The sequence below is a fragment of the Aotus nancymaae genome, unplaced genomic scaffold (genome assembly GCF_030222135.1).
Source record: "Aotus nancymaae isolate 86718 unplaced genomic scaffold, 86718_ANA_hifiasm-v0.15.2.pri h1tg000041l, whole genome shotgun sequence".
Taxonomy (NCBI): Eukaryota; Metazoa; Chordata; class Mammalia; order Primates; family Aotidae; genus Aotus; species Aotus nancymaae.
In genome coordinates, this window is record NW_026988455.1 from 12,192,488 (window position 1) to 12,214,650 (window position 22,163).

At 43.0% G+C, this 22,163-nt stretch overlaps 2 protein-coding genes across 3 annotated transcripts in view; one reads left to right on the forward strand and one right to left on the reverse strand.

Moving 5' to 3' along the window:
• SPATA6L (spermatogenesis associated 6 like) overlaps positions 1–22,163 on the forward strand; it is a 135,388-nt gene that overhangs the window by 72,502 nt on the left and 40,723 nt on the right. The gene's annotated exons all lie outside the window — the stretch shown is intronic.
• Positions 4,414–22,163, reverse strand: part of SLC1A1 (solute carrier family 1 member 1) — an 87,714-nt gene continuing 69,964 nt past the window's right edge. Inside the window, exons 7-12 of the mRNA XM_012454562.2 lie at positions 18,031–18,215; positions 16,405–16,512; positions 14,304–14,426; positions 13,662–13,856; positions 8,619–8,753; positions 4,414–6,420 (exon numbers count right to left, since the gene is read on the reverse strand). Of these exons, the coding sequence (XP_012309985.1) occupies positions 6,174–6,420; positions 8,619–8,753; positions 13,662–13,856; positions 14,304–14,426; positions 16,405–16,512; positions 18,031–18,215 (993 nt within the window). The 3' untranslated portion in view covers positions 4,414–6,173. The remainder of the gene's footprint in view (positions 6,421–8,618; positions 8,754–13,661; positions 13,857–14,303; positions 14,427–16,404; positions 16,513–18,030; positions 18,216–22,163) is intronic.

Sequence of the window (22,163 nt, forward strand, 5' to 3'; positions counted from 1 at the left end):
TTGTCTTTTGGGGGTTTACTCATAACTGTTTTGGACTTGGTGATACCTTAAAAGTGGCAGGTCAAGTGGAGATTTGTAGACGAAATCATAAGTGTCACCCTAATTCTGGAGAGACACCTTTCAAATCACACATGACAGTGGTTGGTCCTAGTGAGGGAGAAATGGAACATCAGTTGTGTGGTTAGATCTCACTGCTTGCTTAGGAGCTTTGTGGCACTGTGCATGTAGCCTAGGCCATTGAGAAATGTCCTGATCATTTCCATCCCTGAAGGGTAACTTTATACCCTTAGGTGCAATAACCCAATTCTATATATACAGGTCACTCTGTTATTCCCAGCCGGGTGCGGTGGCTCACACCTGTAATCCTAGCACTTTGGGAGGCTGAAGCAGGCAGATCATTGGAGGTCAGGAGTTTGAGACCAGCCTGGCCAACATGGTAAAACTCTATCTCTACACAAAATACAAAAATTAGCTGGGCATGGTGGTGCATGACTGTAATCCCAGCTACTTGGGAGGCTGACGCAGGAGAATCACTTAAACCTAGGAGGAAGAGGTTGCAGTGAACCAAGATCACACCACTGCACTCCAGCCTTGGTGACAGAGTGAGACTCCATCAAAATAAAAATTAAAAAAAATGTATATATATTGTTCCCAAAGCTAATTTAACAAAGTCTGCTTATTTATATTATCTGGCTTTCACTTTAAAAGTCTAGGATTACAGAGAGGTACATTTCTTCCCACAGGTTGTATTAAAAAGCCCCAGGTGGGGCCCTGCTTCCATCAGGTGGGGAGAGAATTTTTGAAAAGTCACACGAGATTTATAGGCTGACTGCAAAAGTGAACTTCATGGTATACTCTCATTTTCAGGATGTAGGAAGGAGTGTTACGCGAAGGTACATCTCAGCTTGACACAGCCCAAGCATCTCAAACCCCTCTCTGTGTCTCAGGGCATAGGAAAAGGACTGCAAACACTTATTTTTTGTTTACTTCCTACTTTATATGTTTACTTCCTACTTCATATGACACTTTGTAGGAAAAATTCAGTTTGATACTCTTTAGATTAAAATGTCCCATTTTGGGACGTAATTCAACTAAAGAGCTATGCACAGGAAAGGAAACTATCATCAGAATAAACAGGCAACCAACAGAATGGGAAATTTTTGCAATCCATCCATCTGACAAAGGGCTAATATCAAGAATCTACAAGGAACTTAAACAAATTTACAAGAAAAAACAACCCCATCAAAAAGTGGGCAAAGGATATGAACAGATACTTCTCAAAAGAAGATGTTTATGCGACCAAGAAACATATAAAAAAGAAACTTACCATCACTGGCCATTCAAGAAATGCAAATCAAAACCACAAGATATCATCTCACACCAGTTAGAATGGCGATCGTTAAAAAGTCAGGCAACAGCAGATGCTAGAGAGGATGTGGAGAAATAGGAACGCTTTTACACTGTTGGTAGTTGTACAGATTAGTTCAACCCTTGTGGAAGATAGTGTGGCAATTCCTCAAGGATCTAGAACTAGTAATACCATTTGACCGAGCAATCCCATTACTGGGTATATATTCAAAGGATTATAAATCATTCTACCATAAAGACACGTGCACATGTATGTTTACTGCAGCACTATTCACAATAGCAAGGTCTTGGAACCAACCCAAACACCCATTGATGATAGACTGGATAAAGAAAATGTGGCACATGTACACCATGGAATACTATGCAGTCATAAAAAAGGATGAGTTCATGTTCTTTGCAGGGACATGGATGAAGCTGGAAACTATCATTCTCAGCAAACTAACGCAGGAACAGAAAATGAAACACTGCATGTTCTCACTTATAAGTGGGAGTTGAACAATGAGACCATATGGACACAGGGAGGGGGACATTACACACTGGAGCCTGTCGGGGGTTGGGTGGCTAGGGGAGGGATAGCATTAGGAGAAATAACTAATGTAGATGACGGGTTGATGGGTGCAGCAAACCACCACGGCATGTGTATACCTATGTAACAAACCTGCATGTTCTGCACATGTATCCCAGAACTTAAAAAAAAAGTAATGACAAAGTTAAAAGACAGCAAGACAAGTCCCCTAGAAATGAAATAAACCCATTTAGAAGACAAAATAAAAATAAAAATAAAATGTCCCATTTTTGGAAGAATTTCCCCTTTATAGAAAGGTGGCTGTTTATGAACTCTCACTAGGTTAAATATACTGTTTGCTCTGATAACCCAAACAGGACCATGTGTTAGGAGCTTCATTCCTTCATCATGTCAGGGACATGGGTCCTAAAACACTGGAACAGCAATTGCATCTCTGTGGATTACTCATGTTAATAAATGGGGGAAGGAGAAGGGTGTCATTTTTTCCCAGATGCAGGAGTTGGGAAGAAGAGGTACTGGCATTTATTAGATGTAGTGTGTAACAGAATCTTTGCTACATACATCACATGCATTTTCTCATTGACCACTGAAAGCAGTCCCATGAGGAAAGAATTGTTATTCCTATTTCATGGAAGAGGAAACCAAGGCTTAGATTGTTGGCAAGAGACACAAAGCTGGCAAGGAATCAGAGCTGTGTGCCTGCTCATTGTGTTCCATGGTCCCTTGCTGGGCAGTTGGGGAATACAGAATATCAATCCTGTTGCATAGAAGCTTCTAGCAGCCTTCCAAGGTTTCCAAAGGACCATTTCTTATCTCCTGTTTCAGGAGAGAAGATTCTTGAACCCCTGCAAAGCAAACACTGCAGCTAGCCTACTGCCTGATTATAAGCCCAGCACACTTCCCATGGTTCTTCTCTAAGAATCAGGGTGTGCTGTAATAAAGGGCCTTGTACCCACTGGACTCATAAAGATTTGCTGAAAGAATAAAGTCATTCGCCAGCTGATAACACCATTTCTCTGTTCATGAGTAAACTTCGGGCAAAATCAAAATCACGTGGAGGCCCAGGGGCACCAGCTTTTCCAAACAAATATTTTTTCTAAGGAGTCGTGTTGTTGAGTATTTTCTCCCATGTTGTACACAAAGGAAACTACCCAGTGTTCCTTTGGCCAGGTAGTGATAAGCATTTTTATGAGGAGGTAGGATCCTGTCAGTGGGAAACAGGGAGCTGGCCTTTCCTTTGTTGTCTATCACAGCAAGTGAGTTGATCATCCCCCACCCCCACCCCACAGAATCCCCTCATGACTGGGGTATTCCAGGCAGGACTGCACCATCCCATCAGAGATTACTCTAAACACAACCGTTTGTAGCTTGTAATTGTATTGCAGAGGGCAGGATTGGTCCTTTAGTGAAACCAAGCCACCACCATATTGAGAGAGAATACTTTCTTTTTTTAAAAAAAATTTATATAGGATGTCTGTCACTCAGCCTGGAGTCCAGTGGCACTATCACAGCTCACTGCAGTTTTAACTTCCCCAGGCTCAGGTGATCCTCCCACCTAGGCCTCCCTAGTAGCTGGGACTACAGGCACACACCACCATCTCCGGCTAATTTTTGTATATATTTGTAGAGACAGGGTCTTGCTATGTTGCCCAGGCTGGTCTCAAACTCTTGGCCTCAAGTGATCTGCCTGCCTCGGCCTCCCAAAGTGCTGGGATTATAGGAGTGAGACACCACACCTGGCCAACTATCTCTTACTAACAAAATTCTACTTTCATCTCTGTCACAAAATATGCATGCAACTATTGATAATGGCACTGTATTTCCACCTTGTAATCCCACTGGCTAACATGAAGGATCGGATTATTTTCCTCAAGCCTCACTTTTCATTCTTGGTGTATAAAGTTTTGAAAACAATAATCCAGCTAGGCACAGTGGCCTACGCCTGTAATCTCAGCACTTTGTGGAGGTGAAGCAGGGCATCACTTGAGGCCAGGAGTTCAAGACAAGCTTGGGCAGCATATTGAGACCCCATTTCTACAAAAAAAATAGAAAAATTAGCTGGGAATGGTAGTGTGTACCTGTAGTCCCACCTACTCAGGAGGCTGAGGTGGGAGGATCGCTTGAGCCCAGTAGGAAGAAGCTGCAGTGACCTGAAATTGTGCCACTGCAACTCCAACCTGGGTAACAGAGCGACATGATGTCTCAAAACAAATAAACAAAAAAACTGTAAAATATGATTCAACTGACCATATCTCTGCCTTTCCACACCCATCCAAGCAAGTAAGATAAAAGGATAGATAACAGGAAGAAAAAGGCAGGGGAGAAAGAATGAGGGAAGTGTTTACTGAGACTGAAATGGAACATTGTTCTCTTTTATGAGTTAACAGCGTAGTGTGTTAAGAGGCTGATTACAAACCGACTCCAAAATAAGGGTAACTCGCAGCTCATGAACAGCTCTGCTAACTCTAGTGCCACTAGTTGGGGCAACCTAGTAAGGGATAGAACCATTCAGCCCAAGAGAAATTACTGATTCAACTTTATTTATATTTAGATTTATTTCCTATAAACAATACCAATATTTGCATTTTAAAATTCACATTGAATCATTATTTACTATTTATGATGTTTACATAACAATTCAGTATCATTATGTTGTAGATTTCTGATGTAGGTGGTCAGTGCTGAGCACTTATTTACTCTTCTGCTATCTTTGGCACAATTTCTCGTTTCTTAAACATGAAAGCACAGGTTTAAGTTGGCTACACAATACTGCAGAAACATGACTATTTTGGATCTCTGTAAGTACAAGTTTATGTTAAGCATTATTTACAAGATGAGAACTGAAGCACAGACTTTAATAAACTATCTTCATAAATTAGCAGAATGATAAGCAGAGGGTGTAATGAATAGGGCCAAGATTACTAGTTAGAACAGTCCTCCCTGGAGGAGGAGACAAATGTCATAGAATGGAACTATTTACCCTGAACCAGTGATATCAGTTTATGTTGTGGGATTTACTCTGCAAGAACCCAGGTTAGGGGCAGCTCTTTTTCTGCAATGTGGCTTGTTCAACCCATGGAATTTTTATTAAAATACAACTTAGTTGGTAGCTTGCCACTCTTATTTTGGCCCTGAAAACAGAAGTGCAAGGATGGCAAAGTACTGGCCTCTTTGAGTGTGAATGAACTTGGAAGAATAAAGCCTTCCAGTTGGATAAAATCACATCCAACCTTTTGTGAGTGACACCTTTATATATAACATTATGCAGAGCTGATATGGATTTCCTGCAGGCAGCTCATATCTGGAAGTTGTATATGAATGGCTATGCTATCTCAGAGTATCACAATAATACATCTCTGCTTTAGGGTCGATATACAGATGTGAAATGATTGAACAACATGATTTCTCATTCTAGTGCTCCTGAGAAAGGAGTTCTGATAAGCCCCAAAGCAGACCTGGGTTGGAATTGTAGTTATTATTCAAGTACAAGGAGAACTCTATTTCACATTGACGGTTCAATTCTTATCTCTGTCTGGCAAATTACATGAAAATAATAAATATATACACACATACACACACATTATATATATATATATATATATATATATATATATATATATATATATATATCTACGCTGAACACTGGGTTAACAGTTACCAGTGTCCCAATACAGTACATTGAAAAAAGAATCCTTCTCCCTTCCCTCCAAACCCTATGCCCGTCTTAAAACTATTATTGCAGAACTGTGCTGGTCTGTTTTCTTTGAAATTGGCTGGAGATAAGTTGAAAATGGACATTTTGGCACATTAACTGGGGAGAAGTGGTTTAGATGCATTATAATTTATAAAAGAGTGAGAGGTCAAAGGAAATCCATGCCAATAGAAAGCCTGAGTAAAAATTTGTAACTGATGACAGAATATTTTTTAAAAAACCCAAAACAGTTGTCTGTGCAAGAGAAAGCATTTTCTCTTTCATATCCATTACCTAATTCTAACAGTTATTACTTTATATACTTCCAAACTTTGTCTCTTATAGAATTTCTAAAACCCAGATAATAGAACTTTCCTTTTAATCAATTTTCCTTGATCTTACCCCACCCCCAAATCCCAAAACTTGGAGAGCAAAGGCTGAATCCAAATATAGAAAATAATCTGGAGGTCTGTATATCAAATCAAATGTACACTTGGCCATTAGTGTTTCTCTTTTCCTTAACCAGTGTTTGAGATGACTCTCATGGAGATGTCCTTCCTTGTTTCCAGTCATCTGCAGCCAGGGGCCCTAGAACTGTGAGGTCTGGGTGAATGAGATGGTATCAGACTTGTCTACTGCAAAGCCTCCATTGATATAGGACTTCTTGGTGTCTGAGTCTTCATTATCAAGGATTGTGGATTCTAAGGCAAAGGGGTTCACGATGTTGACTTCAGATGAAACATCCATCTGCTCCAGCTCCTTCTTGGAGAGCTTTTCCACGATGCCTGTCCCGAAAGCATCGCCGAGGACATTGACCATGGTCCTGAACCGGTCCCTGGGGAAAGACAGGAGGAGTCAGACAGGAGGCCCAGATTTCATTTTCCTTCATCATCAGAGAGATGGAAGGACCTGATGTGTTCAGTTTCAACTTAAGTAAATGCAGAAAGTGCTGTCCTCAATCTTTATTAAAATACAACTTAGTTTATTATTGTATTAAAATATAACTTAGACTGTAGGCTCCTCACAGGCCTGGGGTTGTTCATAAAGGCTCAGCATGAGCTCCCCAAAAGTAACAAATGACTCCCCTAAGTCTCCCTAAATTCCCTCCTCTTCTCCCAAAGAAACATGAATAGAGTCGTTCCAGATATTTTGGGGGGACTCAGAGAGGTTCAGAATTCAGTAAGTTTTTCAGTTCTAACCTCTCTGTCTTGTGGTTTTCTAGATCCCAAATGCCACTGTGGGAAATCATTGGGCTAAGGTCAGAGAACTTGGGTGTTTTGTGGGTGGTGTATGTACCAAGTGCATGTGGGGTATGTGTGTGTTTGTTCAGGTCCATGGTGTACTTGTTTATTTACCAATTTAGGTCACTCTACTTAAGAGCAAACCAGTAGGCATGGCACAGAGAACAGGGTCAGAAAACACAGGTCAGCCCAGGAATGGATTTCTCCTGAGTCACCCTTATCCAGTCTTAACTCCCAGACGGCCTGGAGAAGAGGCCAGTGGCAGGAAGACAGGTAGAGAAGGCATACTGCAGAGGGGAGAATCCAGTTTGTTACTGGTGCTTTGTTGATAGGAACAGCATGCAGGGGGAATCTTGTGAAAACTACACCTGCAGAATAGAAAAGGCTGACAGTGCTTACCCACGGCCACCCTGGATGCCCTTCTCTTATTTACAGCAAGGCCAGGGATTGAACTGGCCCTAGTGTCTTTTTATCCCATGCCTTCAGTTGGACCTTTGACTCATCTGGGTATCTTGGAAATGAAGGTAACTGGTTCCAAGAAGACTCAGGGAAAGGGGAAAATTGCAAATCCATAATCATCACTAGAAAGAACTAAATCTTGCCTCAATGACAGGATATCTTTGCAAGAAGGGTGCCACCTCATTTGGGCCTATAGCCCAACTAGCTGCTGAAGGGGCACCCCATGGCACAGCTTCCAAGCCAGGTGCAGGGGCTTTTGCCTTCTGAAATGTGAATCTTTGTTTTCAAGCCCACATAGGATGTCTCTGCTTCCCTTTCCATTTCGTCTGCCACCTGCAAACTACAGTATGTAGCACTGGATTCCCCAGTGAGCCTGAGCTGGTTCTGAGCAAAGGCTCTATGTGGAGCAACACTTACCTACAGTGCCAACGGACAGACCCAGACCTAGATGCTGCAAGTTCCATGCACAGGAGTGGGCATCAAGGGTAAAGCTAGGAGCTAGGCTGTTTCTAACTTTAACCTTGAGGGTCACTGAAGGTACGTTCTCACCCAGATGTTCTACCATATTCCGTGTGTGTGTGTGCATGTGTGTATGATATATGTGTGTGTATGAGAGACAGAAAGAGACAGAGAGACAGAGAGAAGTGTTGATTAGGGCCTGAATGGTCCAACTCATTCTAATCATAACAATAAAACTTGCCATTTATTGAGCACATGTGGGCTGCCAGACACTGTTCTAGACACTCCATTCACATGAACTCACTCAGTCCTTAAAACAACCCAATGAGATAGGCAGACTTTTTCCCATCTCACAGATCATGCAGCTGAGCCTCAGGTTAAGGAACTTGCTCGAGGTCAAGAAGCTGGTAAGGCATTGGATGGAGATTCAAACCCAAGTCAGTCTTACTCAAGCCTTTCCTCGTGCCACTGTCCCTGATGGTTCAGAAGATGCTTAGGATAATGGACTGATTTTGAACTAGGTGGTTCTGAGCCCATGATGCTGAACCAAGGCTGTGATAGGCCAGGATGGTCCCAGTACCCTGCCTGGCTTCTTCAGCCTGTTCTTCTGTGTTTATCTTTGTCCCACACCCAGCTCCTAACCTTGAGCATTACCAGGTATGATGAGCTAATGGAGCTCACTGGCTTTTTAAAATCACTGCTCCACATTATGAGGAGTTAATTATTAATCACGTTATCAGATGCCCTGGTCAGAGGAAACTTAAAGCAGCAACAGGTGGCTCATTAGGCAATCTGAGGAGACAGTTGCAGAGCCCGCAAGGCTAGGAAGCCCGTCTGTGCATCCGGCTGAGGCAGTGCATTTATTCCAACTCACAGGAGCCAGTCGACAGCGATGATCAGGGTGACATCCTCAGCGGGCAGGCCCACGGCACTCAGCACAATCACCATGGTCACCAGGCCGGCCTGGGGCACGCCAGCAGCCCCGATGCTGGCAGCTGTGGCTGTGATACTGCAGAAACAAACCAGCAGGAAAGGAGTTAGACATTTACCTCTCCTGTTAAAGCCTCTAGCCTGAAATGTTTAGTCCCGCTTAGTCCCGATGGCTATTACTGCTGTGTCCTTAAATTGGGCAGTCAGAATCTGTGACCTGCTGAGTCCCAGCTCTGCCTCATTACAGGATGAGAGCTGTGGGAAGGGGCTGGGAGGGGTATAATGCCATGTCCTTGCAGAGGGAGATATGGCACACTACTCTAATGTAAGGAAGAACTGCATAAGTGGCACCACAAAAAATGAGCAAGATAGATTTTCAAGAGGAAGGCAGGAGTTTACTAAATGAGGTATTAAGAGAAGGCTTTGTCTACTCATCCATGTATATATACACTCATCCTAATTAAGTGCCAGGTACCTCTGCACCTGCCTTCCTACTCCCTTCTTCCATCTACTCAGCACCTAATAATTTACTGAGCACCTAATATATGGCAGGAATTTAAGTTGTCCTGAAGGATGGGCAGAGGGATAGTGGTAGGGGCGGATGGGCAATGGCATTTCAGGTGAAGGCAAAGGAATGAGACAATGGTTAAGCAGGCTTTATGCACTCCCTTGACATCCCAGGACTCTACCTCTGGGAAATGCTCTTTAGGGCACTGAATTGAGAAATAGCTGACTCCTGTCCAAGGTACAAGCATTTACTCCTGACTGAGATGCACTTTGTGTGAAAGAAAGATCTGGAAGAGGCAGCCAGATGAACTTTATTACCAGGTATTTAAAAAGATCCCACTTGGTAAGATCAGGTGAGGCAGTAGAAATTTTTCTGTTTGTAATGTGCAGTTTCTTTTTATCAGCAACATCTTCCTTATTTTAACTGTATAATTCTGAAGGAAACAAGGACTCACCATGCCCTGAAAAGTCCCTGGACTTGGATAAGCTTGAGGTCACACCCATGATACTTTCTGGAGACAAGTCCTTGCCCTTGGGCCAAGGTCTCAACTGCTGCCCAGGTGCCACTGGGTTTAAAGGTGAAAATGTAAAAATTGCCAATTTAAATGGGAAGAATCCCTGATTCTATCCACAAATCCATATTCTTTGGGGCTAACAAAGTCTTAAGAGTTCTTAGGAAGCTGATTCTTCTGCCCATTCGTCTGCCTACTGAGGTGTTGCAGAAAGCATTTGAGGGTACAAACACAGGCCAGAGTTCTTTGACAAGTGTGTTTTCATTCAGTGGTTTGACCACCAAATTACAGTAATTAGAGATTTGTGTACCAATCACTCTAAAGGTTTCTGGCCTCTATAACCCTTTGGATCTCTTCTGACCTAAGTCCTCTTTGGAAGGCCCAAGTTTATTTTAATACTGGTTAAAAAATTTAAATGGAATGCATCAACAGGTTTTCTTTGTCAGCAGTGATTTGTGTCCATGCCAACAGATCCCTCTTAGAAACCCTGACGTGTCACAGTTAACCATGTCTCTATAGCCTGAGGCTGGGCTTGAAACTCAAAATTCATTTAGTCAAAGAAAACTCTGTCTTTGAGCCTTGATCTTGCTTGCTAGACTATGGCCATCTGACTGGCGTTGGTCTGGAACTCAGAACTATAAACCTTTAGATGGGAGAAAATAATATAAAAAGCTATTCCTGCTGCTTGAACATATTATACTTTGAGTTAGAGGATTTTTATCAACTATCAGTGGTACAAAGTTGTTTCCTCACACTGAGGCCTAGTTTTAGGACAAACATTGAACTCGGCTCTCTAAACAGGTTGAAGGATGGGTTGTAAATTGGAGGGAATACAGGTTTTACTGTCAGGCACCCCTGGGTGATACACTTTGGGCTCTATTTTACTGATGGCATTTCTTTAGGCAAGTTACTTCTCTGAATCTCAATTCCTTGCCTGTAAGACAGGGACATTATGTCTACTGCAAGCTGCTGTGCAGATTAAATGAGGTTTATACACATAAGGCATCTGGTATAGCACCTGTATAGTAGATGCTTAAAAACATGCCATTTCCACGTGTATACTTATGTAACAACCCTGCACATTTTGCACATGTATCCCAGAGCTTAAAGTAAAATAAAACAAAAAACAAAAAAAGATTGAAAACATGCCAGTTCTGCTGCTGCTTCTGAAATAACAGCAGTGGCTGCTAATGCTTCTTCTACTGCTACTGTCGCTGCCGCCGCTGGTATTATTACTACTGCTACTGCAGCAACCAAAACAACGATCACAACAACAACTACTACTGCTATTACTACTGCTACTCTTTTTCTATCAGCTCTTCCCAGGCCCCAAATCTTATAATTATCTTTCTTCTTTATGATTTTTTTTCCCAGAGACAAGGTCTCACTCTGTTACCCAGGCTGGAGTACAGTGGCATGATCACAGCTCACTGCAGCCTCTACCTACTGGACTCAAGCAATCTTCTTGCCTCAGCCTCCTAAGTAGTTGGGGCCACAGGTGCGCTCCACAATGCCTGGCTAATTTTTGTATTTTTTGTAGAGATAGGGCTTCCTCATGTTGCTCAGGCTGGTCTCAAACTCCTGGGCTCAAGTGATCTGCCTCCCTTGGCCTCCCAAAGTGCTGGTATTACAGGCGTGAGCCACTGAGCCCTGCTGTATAATTAGCTTTACTTGTCTTTTTCTTTCTTTCTTTTTTTTTTTTTTGCCTAGACTAGAGTGCAGTCGTGCCATCTCAGTTCACTGCAACCTCTGCCTCCTGGGCTCAAGTAATCCACCCACTTCAGCCTTCTCCTGAGTAGCTGAAACTACAGGCATGGGCTACCATGCCTGGCTAATTTTTCTTTTTTAGAATATTTTTGGTAAACATGAGGTTTTGTCATGTTGCCCAACCTGGTCTCGAACTCCAGACTCAAGCAATTCACCCACTTAAGTCTCACAAAGTGCTGGGATTACAGGTGTGAGCTACTGCTCCTGGCCCTAATTATCTTTATAAGACAATTCATCCATTTTCTTTTTGACATCTATACTCACACCAATTTTCAATCAGTTGTAGCCTTTGAGTATTATGATAAAGCCACAAAAGGGCATGTTTTGGGTAGATGGTACCTATGTTTCTTTGATGTCTAGTCCACAGAAATATATTTTGGGCCTAAAAACTATTAGCCACATGAACTATAACTGTAACTCTCAAGTAAAACCAACTTTTATTATTTCCCAAGTAGAACCAGCGATGATTTTTAATTTTAAGCCAATGATTACTTTGGGTCTCACAGTTCTTACTGGTTCTGGGCCAGTAGTTATCAGCAAATCTGATTTAAGAATACACGGGAGAGTAGGGGGAGAGCTTTTAATGTGAATTGACTATTTAGCCTCTAGACCCAGAATTGATTCCTCTGGCACTCAGGTTAAAAAATTGATTAGAAAGATTTAGAAAACTTGTAACTAAAAAAGAGGGAGGGATTTCATCATAAAGTGGTAAATACACAAAAGAATTGGCACCTCGGGGCTGGGCACGGTGGCTCACGCCTGTAATCCCAGCACTTTGGGAGGTCGAGGCGGGTGGATCACGAGGTCAAGAGATCGAGACCATCCTGGTCAACATGGTGAAACCCCATCTCTACTAAAAATACAAAAAATTAGCTGGGCATGGTGGTGCGTGCCTGTAATCCCAGCTACTCAGGAGGCTGAGGCAGGAGAATTGCTTGAACCCAGGAGGCGGAGGTTGCCGTGAGCCGAGATGGTGCCATTGCACTCCAGCCTGGGTAACAAGAGCGAAACGCCGTCTCAAAAAACAACAACAACAACAAAAAAGAATTGGCACCTCATACAACCACTCCTTGGAAATCAGTTCAGTGGAGACTGGGTTCCACAGGCCAGGGTTAGGGAAGTGGGAAAAAACCCTTGGAAAAGTAAAAGTAACAACTGTTGGAAGAACAGGGGTGGTTTTGGAGCAGAAACTTTCTCAGGCATGATTCCAGATTTCAATTTTAACATACTCTCTGCTGTTATAATTACAGGACTTTACTCAATCTCTTTGGCACGGACTTCTTTAGCCACTAACACTTTTTATAGATTACACGGCATTGGGATAGTTCCCCAGCTGGTGTGCCAAATGGTGTATTTTGCACTTGTCTTTAGCCAACAGAAATACTTTGTGATTTAGGGGTGGGGAGGATTTAAAAAATGCATTGTATTAGAACATTGTTAGTTAACAAACTCTGACTTTTTGCCTAGAATTTATGTCTAGGCTGGAAACACAAGAATGAATTGACTTTAAAAAGTTCAGATTCAACCTTGAGCAGGCCTAGGGACCCAGTTTAGTCTTAAACTTGCATTCTAAACTGAACAAAAGTCTCCAGGTTAACTCTAATCCCAGCCTATCACTCTAACACAGCACTGTCCAAAACACCTTTCTGCAATGACGAAACTATTCTATGTCTGCGCTATCTAATTCAGTGGGCCACATGGCTAGTGGTTACCATACTGTACAGTGCTGTCCTAGAGAGACAACTCTGGCAAAATCCACTAATGACAGTTCTGCCATCTACTTGGGCAGACAATTTCTGTCCTTATTTCATTAAAATTATCTGCAGCATCTGACTCTGTGGACCATTTCACCCTTGAAAATCTCTCTTTTCTGCGTTTCCATGATACCAAAGTTTACTGGCTCCCCTCCCATATCTCTCCTTCTTCCTTTCCCTCTCCCTCTTGGATTTTCCCTTCTCTATCTACTTCTGATATTAGGATTTTCCAAGCCTCAGTCCTTAATCTCCTTCTCTTCTCTACAAACTCTCCCTATGTCATGCCATGCATACCAGGATATAGTTGTATTTAATCTTGGAAAGGGACTTCGTAGATCAAGAAAAAGAATCCATCACTGGGACATTCTTGGTGTCCCTTCACAAACCATCTTTAGTGGAGGTAATCCCTGTATCACCAATGACAATGAATGTGACACCACACCCCACCTGATGGTGATGATCTGCCCAATGCCCAAGTCCAGATCATTCAACTGTGCAATAAACACCGCTGCCACTGCTTCATAGAGCGCCGTCCCATCCATGTTGATTGTAGCACCAACGGGTAACACGAATCGAGTGATCCTCTTGTCCACTTGGTTCTTTTCTTCAGCACAGCGGAAGGTGACAGGCAGTGTTGCCGAGCTGTGTGATGAGAGGAGAAAGGAACTTATGGTCTAGAATGCCAGTCTTCAGTCCCCACCTGAAGACATGCCTGTCTTTCAGAAAGGAAACAAAGGGTCCTTTTAGGTTATCTTGTTGAGAAAAGTAAAGAAAACTACAAAACAAAACAAAACAAAGGGTCCAAACCATGCTGGCCCCGTTGGCAGGTCCAGGAATCAGAAGGTGCTGCGCGCACCGCTGCTCCCAGTGACACCATAACCCTTCCCTGAGCTGCAGACTATGCTAAGAGGGCAGGAAATAAGCAACAGTGTGAAGCAATGTATTCAGGGTCGGGGCAGAGAATATGGAGGTCATTTCTCAAAGGCGGCTACAAAACCCGCTAACTGGAGTCTGTTTTGTGAAGTGAGGTGAGAGTTGATAATGTTGTTAGGTCTGGAGGCTTCTTCCCGAAACCCCTTGTCTGTTTACCTGGAAGAGATCATGAGAGCTGTCAGGAGAGCCTGGGCCATTCCCATGGCAAATCGGAAAGGGTTCTTTCGTACGACTATGAAATATATCAGTGGGAGAATTACAATGGAGTGGATTGCAAGCCTGTAAACAAGAAAGATAAATTAAAGTTTCAAAAATAATACTACCTCCCCACACTTAATCCTTTTATCAGACAGCTTTTTAATTTATTAAACTGTTCGACTTTCATAATGGCCCAATGAGAAAATGGGAGTAGAGCAGGAATATACATCCCCATTCCACATGTGAGGGTGTAGAGGCTCACTCAGCAAATGAAGCATCTTGTCAAAGTTAATGACAAAGCTAGTAGCTGAATCCAAATTTGAGGCTTCACAGAACAAAGTTATGTCATGCTGCCACACCCCTGTGTGTACTATTCCTGCCACATGCACAAAAATGCCCTTTATTTCCTTCTGCTGCTGCTGAAGTCTTCTCCTCTAAGACTCAGCTAGGCATCCCCCTTCCTCCAGGAAGCCTTCCCTCACTTCCCCAGGTAGGGCTGAGCCTTTCCCCCTTAGCGTCTGCTGTGTCACTACTACATGGTACCTCATTATACCCCTCATCACAGGGCTGAGTCCTCACCCGCTCCATCCCCTGTACCAAGCTGCTGTCTTGCTAGTGGGGCCCACTGCCCAAGAAGGAAGTCAGAGTTACAGTAAGGAAAGAAGTCTCAGCTCTTCCACAGTCATATTTTAGGATGGACTTTCTTTTCTTTATTATTTCTGTCTTCTCAAACTGTTCCTTGTTTCACATGGAAATACACAGGTCACATGAACTAGGGGGCTTAATATGAGACTCATTTGGCAGATGGATATATATGTAACTGGCAACTTAGAGTTTACAGATCAGTTATGTGTGTTTGAAATAATAGGAAATGGTCATCAAAAATATAGATCCTGGAGGTCTGGAGAGAGGATCTTCTTGAGAGAGAGCTTGTAGCTAAAAACCATGAGGACTGACTTTTAGTTTTCTGTTAGACACCTAGCTGGGGTGAAAAAATAGAAACCGGCAGAACTCCGTTATGAAATGGCTCAGCTCATACACCCCAGCCACATGACTGCTGAGACACAATCCCTGGCACTGCCTGTTTCAGCAGCCCTGCAGCCGGGTGGCCTCCAGTGAGGTGGAGGTCCTGCCTCCCTTGGCACCATGGTCCTCACACTGTAGGGACCAAGGCTGCCTCTGTGTTGATCTGTGTTTTGGCAAACACAGATTAAGAACTAAATGCTCTGTGCTGGAAATCTCCAGTGCCATCAAGTTCCAATAGATGAGTTGATTGCTCAAGTTGGGTGTTTGTAGATATTGACTTGTGGGGTCAAATCAATGATATTTACTTATTCCCTTGGTCTGTATTTCTTAGCATATGTGACATATTCTGTCCCTGGCTAGGTGTCCAGGGGCACCATTCATAACTTACTCACTGCATCTTTTCTCAAGGAAACAATAGCTAGGCTGCAATAAATATGCAAACAACCCATTCCCTCTGCCTTCCTGTTTAATGGCTTCTAAAAAGGCCCATATAATTCCTCCCAGCCTTGAGAGTCTCCTGGCATCGTATCTGACATTCTGATGGTATAGGCCATGGTGGTGGTTAATAGCCCCAGCAACAGTGTTGGAACCAACAGCCATCCTGTTCCTACTTGCTCAAGTCTGATTTCATTTAGGCCCTTGCTAATTTCTTTCAGGTTCAGGGTACATGGAGGCTATTCTTACTTACTTAGCTAGTTTACATTCTTAAGGAAATGAAGGCCAGGGGAGAGCCAAGAGAGGCTACAAGTGGGTTTCTCTCTTATTTAAAAAAATTGTTTTAACATAACCAATAAAGGCAGTGACAAAGCCTGGTCCAGGTTGTTCTGCCAAGAGCTGACAATTAGCGCAGCATGATCCACCTACAGTACAGCTGTTAAAGGGCAGCCCTCCTCTTCCTGCTCTCTTATCTCTGAACCCTATCTTTCCCAGCACGTAGGAGAGAAGCCAGTTTTAACCAACTAAAACCCAGCCTCTAGTGGCCATCCTATTGGATCAAAGGAGCTTTCTCTCTCTTCACTTGAGTCTGACATACCCAGTTAGGACTGTAGCCATGTAGAGGCCCAGCTTGCGGAATATTTCCCAGTCTTCAACTTCTATGATCTTCCCGGCAATCAGGAACAAAATACCTAGTGGCATGTAACTGGAAAGAAAGCACAACAGAGCGTGATTCCGTCATCAAGCGTCTTCTCATGCTGGGTTGGTGGGGAAGGAACATGCCAGCGCGTGCACCCTCAGCTGGGCATGCACACCTCCAGCTGGGCGTGAGCACAGGATGCAGAATTGAAGCTAAGAGCTGTTTCAAGTCCTGGGTGAACTATATTGGCTCTTGTTTTTAGTACCTGTGTGCACCTTAAATTCTACCCTTCTAAACTACCATAGATAGGGTAGTTTGCAAACTTGGCAAGAACATGTGGTTAGATGGGTGCACACCTCAGGCCGTGTTCCTAGTGCATATATATCCTGCTGATTGTCATATCTGCAGATCTCACTTGAGCTTGATCCTTACTGCCAAATATGGCTCTTTCTAGCCATGGTCATCTCTTATTTCCCAGATATCAGCAATGGAGGCAATAGTATTAGTACTGGAAGTGGTCATAATAGCTCTATTTGTGGAGCTCTCATTACATCTTACGTTAGGGAAAGTATTTTATGTGCATCATTTCATTTGATTCACTTCTCCTATCCTTGGGGGTAGGTTTTATTGTCCTTTTTAACAGATGATGAAGCTGAGGTTTCCGCAGTATTAAGTGCCTTGTCTGGCCATTTTTACTGAATCCTTTACGTCACTGTCAATGCCTACACTTTGGATTAAGTAATGTTGAATCAATTAAATATGAGGTAAGTAAGGCAGATGCCTCTTAAGAAAGGTGGGCTTTTTGGCATCTCCAGGAATAAGGCAGACATTTACACAGTGTAACTGGTATGCCCACAGATGGGCATGGGTTAGTGCCCATGCTGTACCAGTTATAAATATTTTGAAACTCACTTTTGCATGGGGCAAAATAGGGAAAGCACTTTGTGTTCTTATGCACCATGAACTCCTTCAGATCATTTTTTAAAGAATTACTTCTTACATGAAGGCTGTTTGGGTGCAAGATGATCCCCCAAGGCTTTAAGGGAAAAGACAATGGTTGAGAGCTAGACTTTTGTTCATGAACTTACTCCTAGGTAATAATGTGAAATTATTTAATACTTGGGTGGTGGCTGGGTATGGTGGTTCATGCCTGTAATCCCAGCACTTTGGGAGGATGAAGTGGGTGGATTGCTTGAGCCAGGACTTTGAGATAAGCCTGGGCAACATGGCAAAACCCTGTCTCTACAAAAAATACAAAAAAATAGCTGGGCATAGTGGTGCATGCCTGTAGTACCAGCTACTCAGGAAGCTGAGATGGGAGGATGACTTGAACACAGGAAGTAGAGGCTGCAGTGAGTCGGGATTGCACCACTGCACTCCAGCCTGGGGTGACAGAATGAGACCCTGTCTCAAAAACAAAAACAAACAACAACAAAAGCCCCCACAAAATACTCTGGTGGCTTGATATTAAATGTCCAACTTCTCTAGCATGAGGTCACTGAGAAACATAAACCTCTTCTTTCTAATTTTGAGGAGAGAGAATTGTCAGGGGAAGCAAAATGACATTAAACAGTGTCTGCTCACCACATGATGATCTGAACGATTTTCATGGTTGCATCACTCAAAGCATTGAAGAAATCCACCAGAATCTGTCCCTTTTCTCCCATTTTTCCAATGACAAGTCCAAAGACAAGGCAAAAGACAATCAAGCCCAGGACATTTATGCCATCTGAATACATGCCAACGATTTTATATTCCTTTGTTTTGTTCTGTAGATCAAAACCAAGAAAACATATTGATGCATGATTATAATCTTGTTAGAAAGTACAGGTCCCCAAATGAGAAGATACAATGACCAAACATATTAAACTGGTGGTCTCCCAGGCAGAGTCAACAAGACTTTAGAAAATATAAAAATACCTATGCATGTAACAAACTTTACCCTTGCTTCCCGAAGTTAAAATGCTTTTTCTTCTCTCAACAAGTCCATATTTGAATATTTCTTATAAAGATTTCTTATTCTGGAATGGTTTACATTTTTATTATGAATTTTAGAATCAAGGCACTTTTCAGGGTCATTTTAACTACTAGCTATATATGGAGTCTGCTTGAAAAAAGACATGAATTAATAATGTAGGAAGTTCAAAGTATTTACCAGTGTCAACACTTTTAGGACATCTTACCATCTGTTTTACCCTGATAATGAAGCACAGTAACATTCTTTATGCCTATGGTCTTGGATGACCAATAGGATTTTTTTTTTTTTAGACCAAGTCTTCCTCTGTCACCCAGGCTGGAGTGTAGTGGCATGATCTCAGCTCACTGCAACCTCTGCCTCCCAGGTTCAAGCAGTTCTCCTGCCTCAGCCTCTCAAGTAGCTGGGATTACAGGTGCCCGTCACCATGCCTGGCCAATTTTTTGTGTTTTTGGTAGAGGCAGGGTTTTGCCATGTTGGCCAGGCTAGTCGTGATCCCCCCGCCTCAGCCTCCAAAAGTGCTGGGATTACAGGTATGAGCCACCGCATCCTGCCAGGATTTTTTTTTAACTTTTACATTCAGGGGTACATGTGGTGCAGGATGTGAAGGTTTGTTACACAGGTAAATGTGTGTCATGGGAGTTTGTTGTACAGATTATTTCATCACATAGGTATTAAGCCTAGTATCCATTAGCTATTTTTCCTGATCCTCTCCCTCCTCCTACCCTCCACCCTCCGAAAGGTCCTAGTGTGTGTTGTTCCCCTCTATGTGTTCTCATCATTTAGCTCCTGCTTATAAGTAAGAACAAGCGGTATTTGGTTTTCTGTTCCTGTGTCAGCTGGCTGAGGATAATGGCCGCCAGCTCCATCCATGTCGCTGCAAAAGACATGATCTTGTTCTTTTTTAATGGCAGTGTAGTATTCCATGGTGCATATGTACCACATTTTCTTTATCCAGTCTATCATTAGTATGATTTTAGACATATAAAAATTAATTTAAATACCTACTACTGTGATATGATCATAGCTCACTGTAGCCTCAAACTCCTCAAGGGAGGGCTCAGGTGATTCTCCCACCTCAATCTCCCAAGTAGCTGGGTCCACAGGTGCATGCCACCATGCCGGGCTTAATTTCTTCACTTTATCCTGGGTAAAAGCCTGATATTTACAGAGAGACAACTGAGTGCTGCCAACTAGGTTTATAAAGAATTATGTTAACCAGGCATGGTGGCTCATACCTGTAATCCCAGCAGTTTGGAAAGCTAAGTCAGGTGGATCACCTGAGGTTAGGAGTTTGAGACCATCCTGGCCAACATGGTGAAACCCGGTCTCTACTAAAAATACAAAAATTAGCCAGGAATGGTGGCAGGTGCCCGTAATCCCAGCTACTTGGGAGGCTGAGGCAGGAGAATTGCTTTAACCCAGAAGGTGGAGACTGCAGTGAGCCAAGACTGTACCACTTTACTTCAGCCTGGGTGATAGAGCGATACTCCATTTCAAAAATAAAATTATGTCGAGGAGCCACTGGGCTACCAGTCATTTCTTACTTATGATCAAACATATATTTAGGAAAAAGCTAGAGCATTACTGCACTGGCTACAGCATAAGGTCTTAGGATTCAGCTGGAGAAACAAGACTGTGAGAAGCATGAGACAATCATAGCAGGATGGTATGTAATTAATTATGCAGCCAAACTATGAGATATAAGCATCAAATGGAGAGTGGGACATGAATGAGGGTTTCGAGATTAGGGAAAGCTAGGGCTGAGGAGTCGGCAGCCAGGAGAAAAAGCGTATTTCAGAAAAATGGCAAGCAAAGGCAAAAATCATCATGCATTGGGCCTTTGCACCCTGCTTGAATATAATTATTGCAAATTCATCATGGCCCCCAGATTAATTTAACACCCCTTGCTAAATGCCCCCAAAACATCCCATTCTTCCTGATTATAATGCTCATCATTCTTTGCATGAGGACGGAGGCCTGACATCTGTCTTTTCACTGTTATAATCCCAGTGCCTAGCAGGGCCTGGCGTATGGAGGGTGCTCAGAAAGTATTTGTGAAACAACATCAAAAGGCAGGAATAAGGAGTGATGGGGGCAGTGGATCTGGAAAGAAGAGAGGTGCCCACTAGAATTAAGTCCTGAAAACTAGAGAGAAGCCAGGTCATGCAGGGCCTCTGAACTCAGCCAGAGGAGTTAGGGATTTCTGCAGTAGGAAGCAGGGAGCCAACTGTGGTTTACTGAATTTGAATTTTTTTTTTTTTTTGAGATGGAGTTTTGTTCTTGTTACCCAGGCTGGAGTGCAATGGCAAGATCTCGGCTCACCGCAACCTCCGCTTCCTGGATTCAAGCAATTCTTCTACCTCAGCCTGCCGAGTAGCTAGGACTACAGGCACGCACCACCATGCCCAGCTAATTTTTGTATTTTTAGTAGAGACAGGGTTTCACCATGTTGACCAGGATGGCCTCGATCTCTTGACCTCATGATCCACCCGCCTTGGCCTCCCAAAGTGCTGGGATTATAGGCGTGAGCCACCGCGCCCGGCCTGAATTTGAATTCTTAAGTCTAATGAATATTTCTTTTCTCCTTAAATCATTCCTTCCTGTGTGAAGTTGAGAGAACATTCAGGAGAAATTTATTATAAGCCTGCAAAGGTACCACTGCACGCCCAGACAGTCTGATCTCCAATTCTGAAATTGGAAAAGCTCCCAAAGCACATCAATTTTATTCATAAGTTTATACTAAACTCTTTTGGCAGCAAAACCTATCCTGAACTGACATGAGGCTCCTGGCTACTAAGGGTCCATTTCTCTCCCTGGTAGAATATTTATGAGTTTGTTACAAAAACATTGATGTGCTTGATTCTGGCATGTTGTTGCCCATCCTACTTAAAAAGGTTGCATCATATGCAATACATACACCAGATGGCCTTTCTAAAGTCTGAGAAACTCTGAACTCCAAATCACATCTGGGCAGAGAGAGTCAGACTATGAATTGTGGACCCACATTGCATGCTAATATACCTGCAAATCTTCAGCAGTTCCTAGAGATGGCCAGCTCTACTGTAAGCAGACACAGAGAGGTAGAAGAAACAGGGCTCATTTTTTCACTCTTTATGGTTGATTCTCTCTATTCCAGTAGTTATGTTCTATAAAGTCCCCATGAACACTGAATTAGCAAATACTGAACTGTTGCACCAGAGGGAAATGCAGGGTTAACTTTCTGGGAACCTTGGACACATCCTTTTCAGCAAACAATCAATATATAACATTGTTGTATGTGTTTCTGTTTAAAGACACCTTGTTTCATATAGATTGTTGACTTATTAATATTGACCTAATAGCCAACAGGCTATAACTCATGTCTGAATGAAGCTTGTCTAAAGCACAGATTTTCTCCCTAAAGCACATCACAGTCTCCTTGTGCTTAGCAACACTGGAGAGCACTTCAGTATGATGATTTGGTCCTTTTTTTTTTGAGACAAGAATCTTGCTCTGTCACCCAGGCTGGAGTGCAGTGGTGCAGTCACAGCTCAAATGATCCTTCTGTCTCAGCCTCCCAAGTATCTGGGACTACAGGCATGCGCCACCACACCTGGCTAATATTAAAATGTTTTGTGGAGATAGGGTCTCACTATATTTCCCAGGCTGGTCTCAAACTCCTGGCCTCAAATGATCCACCTGCCTTGTCCTCCCAAAGTGCTGGAATCACAGCTGTGAGACGCCATGCCCAGCCTGGTCC